Raw genomic sequence first — 8,913 nt, forward strand, 5'->3', positions numbered from 1 at the left:
AAGTGAAGACACCTACCGATGACAGTGGGCTCCAGGTCCACAAACACAGCTCTGGGGACGTGTTTTCCAGCTCCAGTCTCACTGAAGAAGGTGTTGAAGGAATCATCTCCTCCTCCAAGAGTCTTGTCACTGGGCATCTGTCCGTCCGGCTGGATCCCATGTTCCAGGCAGTAGAGCTCCCAGCAGGCATTGCCAATCTGGACACCAGCCTGACCAACGTGGATGGAGATACACTCACGCTGTGGACAGAAAAAAGCAGAGAGGTTATCTACCGGTGTTAACTGAGCTTTAGTTTTACATTCTGCTGCTGCTGCTTTTACAGAAACACATCCCAACAAACGTGTTTCAAAAATTCAAAATTCATTTGCTTCCCCTGTCTGAGATGAACCGGCGGTACAGCAGGAGGTGCCTCCCTGCACCAAAATCCACAGGGGGACAGAAAAGCCTGACAGCAGCCCCCGCAGAGGCCGGACGCGCTCGTCTTTCCTCAAGTCTTTTTTGTCCTCTTGTCTTTTCATTCCACTCCCCGCCCCCCCTTCTCTTGTGCAAACGTAAGCACACATGCAAATTCATTTGCTTGTGCACAGGCGCGTGCATTTAACCTGGAATATTCCACACAGGATGCAAATCACAGCAGATGCCTAGAGGCAAAAAAATGTGTAAAATCTATCTGTGCAATCACATCTGTGTCATTTAACACGGTATAAATCTGCTTTTAACTCAAATTAAATCACATGAAAGGCAGAAATTAATTGAGCCATGATGTGTTTGTTGAAATTGACTCCATATTTCATGTCTAGGAAGCCATTTCTGTCACTAAATCATGGAGGAAAGGTATTTTTTTCTGTGCCTCTGTATCCTATAAATTAAAAATGATAGCTGCAATCTCCTGTCCCCTCCATCCCCACCCAATCTGCCCCTCCCTGCCTCCACACAGGGTAGGGCATATGGAAGGTGACAGATTTCAGCATAAATCACAAATTAAATTTGACAAAAATAAAAAAATACAAGCTTAAATAATGCTTTTACTTTACATTAAAAAAGAGATTTATTGCGTGTGAGGCCGGTTCTAAATGCAGTCAGTCAGTGCATTGTTCTCATCGGCACACAATGACAATCACACCGTGACACTGCTGCACCAATCTGTGCATCAGCTGCAGCTTTAAACTGCTCACCTCCATCAGTATCACTAATATATCACAACACGAGGAGCTGGAATCATGTGTAGACTCCAAAAACGCGCCTGTGCGTAAAAACCGAGGTTTTTGTTTGTGGAGATGAAACAATTCGCGACATCACTGATTTATTATTAAATTCTTCCTCAATATAAACGTTCAAAGAGAGTAGAAAAAAAACACGCACTTACCATGTTTTCGTTTGAGGTTAAAGGAGGAAGAGGAGAAGGAGAAAAAAAGAGGCTTTTTTAAAAACCGAGTGTTCGCGTCGCGTGTTGTACCCAACGGGGTCGATGCAACAACTGCTGAATGGGAGGGCGGCGCTTCCAGATTTATACATGCAGCCGATCCGCTCCTGTGCACTGTGGAAAAAAACCCTTTTACTACCACTGTTTGGCAGTGCAGCCAATTCAGGGGGTTTGCATTTAAATATGTGCAGAAAAATGCACAAAAAACAGTTTTTTCAATGTGCATTTCAATGAGGTGTGGATTAAAGGATGGAGGGAGTTTTTATTTTAGTGGGTTTGGGAATATTCTGTTGTTGGTTGGGGTTTTTATTATATTGCCAATTTGTAATGCAGACTTTCAAATGGAATTATGTGAGAACTAACAGTTTGGAGGGTCAGTGAATAAAGGGCTCATTCAAACAAAGCTGCTTTATTATGCATACAGACCTCTGAGCATCTATTATTTATGTGTGGCAGGCTGCAAATCAATTAAAGCTTGCTACCTTTTAATAAAAGTGTGATCACACATAACAATCTGTATGGATTTTTTTTGCTTTATGAATTATGCAAAGTGGCTGGATTCATCTGCTGCACATCCATCAGAGCGCCTCGCATCAGCCGGGCGTCCGTGTTGCAGAGGCCTGCCATGGTGTCCGCCCGCCCGGCCAGCCGGCATGCCAGCTCTCCTCCCTCTTTGTCCTAGATTCTCTGCAATGATGTCATTCAGTGGGCCGATCACGTGGCTGCATGTCTGCCTGTCTTCAGCTGCACCGAGGTGGGGCAGAGCTGCTTCTGGTTCTGGCCTGTTTGAGGAACTGGAAATGCCTGAATTGCAGTTTTGCGTGTGGGATAACGAGGAATCGACAGAATCTGCAGCGTCAACTTTTGAAGCCGTGCCCTTTAAGCTGGGTACAATCCTAGAGCCACGGTGGCTGTGATGCAATCGGGGTTTTCTGAAGAAGCCTCGATGCAGGATGATGAGCTGACTCTCGTCGTTTCCTCAGCAGCGAGGTGAGGATGTATGATTTACAGCTTCGCGGTCGCTGTACTCCACATGAGCTGCAGGGGATGAAAGAGGAGGGCAGGAAGCAGCCGTGGCATCCAGCCAGGCCTTCTTCACAGAACATTCTCCAGCCTCCCTCCTCTTTCTCCTCCTCCTCCTCCTCCTCCTCCCCAGCAGCTGTGAGGCTGGGAGGGTCTGAGCAGCTGAGGGAGGATGGGAATGCTGGAGAGATGGGAGTGGTCCTCGATGGCGTGAAACTGGCCGCACTGCATCCTGCAAGGAGAGAACATGATACCCAACAAAGTGACGGAGCACATTTTCCATCTGTCACAGCAGAGATCCTGTATCGAGCGCTTCAATACAAATATGTTCACATAAAACAGGCCATGAGACAATAGAAGAGGGCCGGGGGAGGTTTTCTGTTTGTCTTAAAAAAAACAGAATAAATTAGGGAAACATATTGAGCTTGCTTGTTGAAAGGTTGAGCAGCACCTAGCGGGAAAACAGGATTTAAAAGATTAAAATAATAAGAGATAATGACACGATGCAACTATAAAACAAAGGATAATGGATGAACTGTGAATGCTGCTTTAAATGTTTTTGAAAATAACCCAGAATTTGTGCCACATAAGTGACATGAGTCCATATTTAGGTTGTATTTATTATCTAAAAATAACTGCAAGTTGAGTTTATTTAACATTTATGCTCACAGTTAATGTATCAGAAGAATTTACAATAATGCAGGAAGAAAAAACAAACATTTATCATTATTTTACATCATAAAAATACACATGTACTCAGATATTTATATTCATACATGCAGGTTTACAAACCCAACCAGAAATATACATGCGCAATTTTAAAAGCTATAAAACAATAACCCTAACCCAAAAACACTTCTAAATTCCAACTTTTCTTCATTGTACAATATGATTTTCTTTAATTATATACAGAAACTAAACCACACATATGTTAAAATTAACAAGAAAACTGACCTGCTATAATCAATCAATAGTTGTAAATGTGAAAAGTGATCAGATATTTTATCTCTGAAGTATAAATGGCGAAATGAGCACAAAAAATAATGAGAAAATGTTTGCAGGAAAAGTTAATATATCAGTCAGGATGATTGGGGATTGAACAGAGACATGATAAAGACAAACAGCTGCACAGATACTCATCAGAGGACAAAAATACATTTCTATAGGTCAGTGCAAATGCAATATGGAACTGTGTTTTAAGAGAGATTTTAAACTGACTGTTTCAAACCATCCATCCATCCATTATCTATACACCACTTAATCCTCACTCACACTCACATTCACACCTACGGACAATTCACAATCACCAATTAACCTCAACATGTTTCTAGAATATGGGAGGAAGCCGGAGAACCCGGAGAGAACCCACGCTGCACGAGGAGAACATGGAGACAGAAAGATCCCGGGTGTCCTCACCAGGACGCGAACCGGCGACCTTCTAGCTGCGAGGCGACTGTGGTAACCGCCATCGCAAACCAACCAGTCATTTTCATTTTAAATCCATTTCTCCGTCTGTTCTTGAGTTATGGTGTTGACAAACGGCCAGACGAGTGTTTCTGCAGAACATTTGGATGAAATATGTCATCACTTCCTTTTTTCTGCCCTTTGAGACTGTTCCAGCCTCACAGAGGAAAACATTGAGTCAACACAGCAACCAGCAGCACACACACAGCCCAGAACCTTATAAAACTAAATGATTATATTGTTTAAATTCTAAATGGAGTTATGGGAGTCTGGAGGTCTGGCCATGAGAACAAAAATAAGAATTCCTGTATTAACCCAAACATAAACTGTCGTAGCAAAGAAAAACTGCAAAAAACTAACAACCAGACCTCCATCCTCAGACATCCTCAGCGAAAAAAAAAAAAACCATCAGGCATCAAAAAGGGATCTAACAGACAAGCTGGAATACACAGTGTTTGGAAAAAGCATTAAATGACCTCAACTGGGAGAAACATTCAATCACCCGCTCTGTGCAAAACATCCTGTATCACCGGCACTACTTAGATAAAGTCTGTTTCACAGTTTATTTAGGCGTTCAGGTGAACATTTGCATCGAATTTGAAGAAATGAAACAGGACAGAAGCACAACCTGCCAAAGTTGCAGCAGGTGTAGAGGTTCTAATAAAACGGATCCAAATGGCTAAAAATCTCCCTGACAGCCTCAATAAATGGCATCAGACGTCATACTGGGGGAACAAACACAGTAAAGTCACTCATAGAAAAGACGGCACACACTGCTGAATTTAATAGTGTTCGATGTGATTTAACAAAATGCGGCAGGATTAGCTGTGAAAAAAAAAGCTTTTTTCAAGTCTTTAGGAAAAATGGGGGTCTGTGAAAGCAGCCCTACATTCTACAGCTGTTGTCATAGTTTTCTGTGTTGTTAGCAACTCAGGATGGAGCTTAACTGTCTGTCTGCGGGACACTGAGGAGCACTTTATGGTCCTTTTTATTGAAAGTCAAATGTTTACACCCGCAGAGCTGCAGCACAGGCTTGTTCTGTGTGAAGCGCTGCTGCATCCCGTTGCATCATATGGACCACACCCCGTCATCCTCATGCCTCTGTCAGCAGCGCTACAGGAGCAGAGCACTCGTAGGTGAGAGCAAGTGGACTCCAGACACACAAGACGTGAGAGGTTTTGGGAAAGAGGCGGCTCTTTTCCCCCCTAACAGGGGCAGCTGCAGTGCGGCCTGTTAATGCTGCTATTTAAGCCGGGGTCACGTGACCGCCAGATAAAGGCGGTCTGTGTGTGGATACCAGGCTGTATCCAGGCAACTCCTTTATTCATTTCCTAGCAACCGTTAAATCTTGGGAGGTGGGCTGGGGGTTGGGCGTCCGAGGAGCTGTGTGGCCTACATGGCCCTCATGTATGACGGGGCAGTTTGACCTCTTTTATCCAAAGAAGGCGGATAGACAAAGGCTGGACATAAATCCTATAGTCTGCTCGAAAAAATCCACAGGCGTCTCGTAAAAACAATAAAACTGCAAATAACATGAAGACAAACGGTGTGGATGTAGATCAGGCACCACAGGAGGATGTAAAGGACGGATTACAAGTTAATGCACCTGTAAAAATGAAGCTTTTCTTGCACAGAAGCAGGTTTCTATCCACATTTTACATTAAGTGCAGAGGTATTTCTCTGGATGTGAGGATTCAAAGGTTTATTGTCATATGATACGATATGATAAGCCTCTATTAGGAAGGGAAATTACTGTTGTTACAGCAGCGAAGGTGATTGTACAAATATTTAAGAAATATCAGTAGAAAAATTAGAATAAACACAAGTTTATATTCATCGCTCGCATCTACTCGTACATAGTGAGGTAACAAATAGGAAAATACAGGAACAGAAAGGTTTATACAGGAAAAAAATTACATTTATGGTGCAGAGTAAACCTGCTCATAAGAAATGTGGAGCTTATGACAAAATACAAAAAAAGAAAAAGAAGGAGCAGTGTAAAAAAAAAAGTATGTGCAATGATTTTTGGTGCAATTTAGCCAGAGTAGAGCAGTGGATGATGTGTATTCCTCTGCAGCATGGAGGCTGGTTAGTAAACAAGGGCAAAAAATTGAGGAAAGACTAGCTGAGGCCTGCTAGAATGAAAGAAAAATCAGTCCAGAACTTCCACAAATGGATTCTACTATTATATTAAACTTTGTTATATCCTACTAAAATCTATTACATCAGTTTATATAATTAAATTTAAAATGTGGAAGTGCATGATATCAGCCCAGGCCCGTCTGGCTCCAAATTACGCAGCATTTTCCTGACAATCAGAGGCGCCATACTCCGGCAACAATAACGGGAGGATGTCGGGTGGGGTCTAGGGGGCGGGCTTTACATCCAAGACAAGGTCTCGTCCAATGAGAAGCCGCGCATGGCTGCGAGACGTCAGACGGACAGGGGCTCGACCAATGGCGGCGCTGCAGCGACCGGCGCCGGGGCTCCAGCAGCATAAATAGCGCGGTCCATCCTCGTGTGCGCCATTATCTCTTACATCGACCCCATAACAGTCGAATTGTAAGACGAGGAGCTGCTGCTGCCACCCTCCATCCAGCGAGACTAAAACCGAACAAAAATGGTAAGAACTTTAACGAAAACTTCCTCTAAGGACCACATCTGAGTTCATGGGAGAAGCTAAATGGGAGAAAAGAAGAAGGGAGGTGGATTTATCTTTATCAAATCGCAGGGATGGAAGCTAAAAAGTTTATAATTTAAAAACAGCTCAGCTAAAATGATGTGTTTTTGGTGTACAATGGCGGCTATAAGTGGGTGTTTTTTTTGTTTCAGAGAGAGGTTCTGGTGAGGTTCGGGGTGGGTACGTGGTGGGCAGACAGAACAAAAGAGGGTTTTGATGCTGGACGGGATGAATAAGGTCGGCTCCGGTCCAACCTGCCGGTGTTTTGTGTGACTCAAGCCCCGGTGCGCGCTGCTCCTGACGGGCTGTAGCGGTCAGACCGGCCGGGGCGCTGCGGAGGATGGATGCTGCGGGCAGCGGCGTTAGTTTGCCGGAGAAAGAAACCGTATCCGTCGGACACAAATGGATGAAATATGATGTCAGGGAGGCGCAGCTCATTAAAAATTCATGCCAGTAATGGACACTGTTGAGTTGGACGGTCCACCGGCAGCCTGTCGTAGAGCTCCAGAGAGCGGCCATAAATCTGTCAAAGCCGCCTGTGGATGTGTGCGGTGGGGATGCGGGTCGACTCGGACTTGCTGTGGCCGATCCCCCCCTCCTCCCTGCCCCTCCCCGGCTTTGACGCTGATGAACTCCCGCTAACCGCGCCGCTAATCCGCGCTCATGTGCCCTGCGCTGTGACTGACAGGTGCCTCTGCAGGCTGCCCGGTACACTGACTCACTGCAGCTGGGGTTTGTACCGCATATATTAGCAGTATTTGTTCATACTGGTGGATAATCTAGAGGCAGCAGTGAATTACAAAGTTGTCGTCTTTTTGTGTAGATGTTTTATTGCCATTTAGGCACATTTTTTGGCACTTTTATGGGGTGTTTTCCAGATATCTTGTGAGCACACTTAATGCTGATGCCATGTCTGGGGCGTCTGGTCAGCAGATTTCATATGGGAGGGGTAAACCAGATGCCCTTCTGTCATTACGGTGATGTCAGTAATAGTAATGGTCTGGTCCCTGCTGTGAGCTCCACGCCCATTGTTCCTCCACAAGCTCAATCCATTAGTATCACTCTCCTGAGTGAGCAGGCTGCTTATTACATTGTGGTTTTGCTTTGTCATTTGCTGTAGTGAGAACAAATGGAGGTCAACCCCAAGAGATTAGAGTGCATCACAGCATCCTCTTCATAGCAACAGAGCCCCACCGGTTCCACTTAGTATTCTGAAAGCAGTTCAGGGTGCACCAGTGCGCCAAAGTTAGCTCATGTTTCCTGTGATGAGACTGAACTTTAATCAGAATTTCAACTGTGAATACTTCATCCATTGCCTTAGCGATGGACTTGTAGCATACTAATGCAGTGTACCTGAAAAATGTTTCACTAGTGGACCGTTAGCCACGCTGCCACTGATTGGTTGTTACTAATCAAACTGATTGGGTCGGTAAGAGTGAGGCTTTGTTACAAGACTCTTTTTTTTAAACACATTTTAGCATCAACTTAGTTTCCTTTTTCCTGTTAATAAAAATGAATGCATACAGTTAAATGTAAATCTCTCTGCTTTTTCTGTCCACAGCGTGAGTGTATCTCCATCCACGTTGGTCAGGCTGGTGTCCAGATTGGCAATGCCTGCTGGGAGCTTTACTGCCTGGAACATGGGATCCAGCCGGACGGACAGATGCCCAGTGACAAGACCATTGGAGGAGGAGATGATTCCTTCAACACCTTCTTCAGTGAGACTGGAGCTGGAAAACACGTCCCCAGAGCTGTGTTTGTGGACCTGGAGCCCACTGTCATCGGTAGGCGTCTTCACTTCTGGCTGAACATTCATTGAGGCAAATTAAAGTGAGACATCCTGAGTGTCTGTAAACCAAAACTAATTCAGTGAATATTTATTTCCTGTCCTTAGATGAGGTGCGCACTGGGACCTACCGCCAGCTGTTCCATCCTGAGCAGCTGATCACTGGCAAAGAAGATGCTGCCAACAATTACGCCCGTGGACACTACACCATCGGCAAAGAGATCATCGATCTGGTTCTGGACAGGATCCGCAAACTGGTGGGTAAAATCAGAGCAGTTCTTCTCCAACACATTTTCCAAATCACACGTGAAGTGACATTCCTGGATCTCATACTTGTTTGCCATCTCTCCCTCTCTGTCCTCAGGCTGACCAGTGCACTGGTCTTCAGGGCTTCCTGGTGTTCCACAGCTTCGGTGGCGGCACCGGCTCTGGTTTCACCTCCCTGCTGATGGAGCGTCTGTCCGTGGACTACGGCAAGAAGTCCAAGCTGGAGTTCTCCATCTACCCAGCTCCCCAGGTGTCCACTGCCGTGGTGGA

At 45.0% G+C, this 8,913-nt stretch overlaps 2 protein-coding genes across 2 annotated transcripts in view; one reads left to right on the forward strand and one right to left on the reverse strand.

Moving 5' to 3' along the window:
* Positions 1 to 1,463, reverse strand: part of LOC103367933 (tubulin alpha chain-like) — a 2,907-nt gene extending 1,444 nt beyond the window's left edge. Inside the window, exons 1-2 of the mRNA XM_008296127.1 lie at positions 1,367 to 1,463; positions 17 to 239 (exon numbers count right to left, since the gene is read on the reverse strand). Of these exons, the coding sequence (XP_008294349.1) occupies positions 17 to 239; positions 1,367 to 1,369 (226 nt within the window). The 5' untranslated portion in view covers positions 1,370 to 1,463. The remainder of the gene's footprint in view (positions 1 to 16; positions 240 to 1,366) is intronic.
* Positions 1,464 to 6,435: 4,972 nt separating this feature from the next.
* Positions 6,436 to 8,913, forward strand: part of LOC103367934 (tubulin alpha chain) — a 3,321-nt gene continuing 843 nt past the window's right edge. The window contains exons 1-4 of the mRNA XM_008296128.1: positions 6,436 to 6,533; positions 8,152 to 8,374; positions 8,485 to 8,633; positions 8,741 to 8,908. Of these exons, the coding sequence (XP_008294350.1) occupies positions 6,531 to 6,533; positions 8,152 to 8,374; positions 8,485 to 8,633; positions 8,741 to 8,908 (543 nt within the window). The 5' untranslated portion in view covers positions 6,436 to 6,530. The remainder of the gene's footprint in view (positions 6,534 to 8,151; positions 8,375 to 8,484; positions 8,634 to 8,740; positions 8,909 to 8,913) is intronic.

Source organism: Stegastes partitus, unplaced genomic scaffold (assembly GCF_000690725.1).
Source record: "Stegastes partitus isolate 25-593 unplaced genomic scaffold, Stegastes_partitus-1.0.2 Scaffold1101, whole genome shotgun sequence".
Taxonomy (NCBI): Eukaryota; Metazoa; Chordata; class Actinopteri; family Pomacentridae; genus Stegastes; species Stegastes partitus.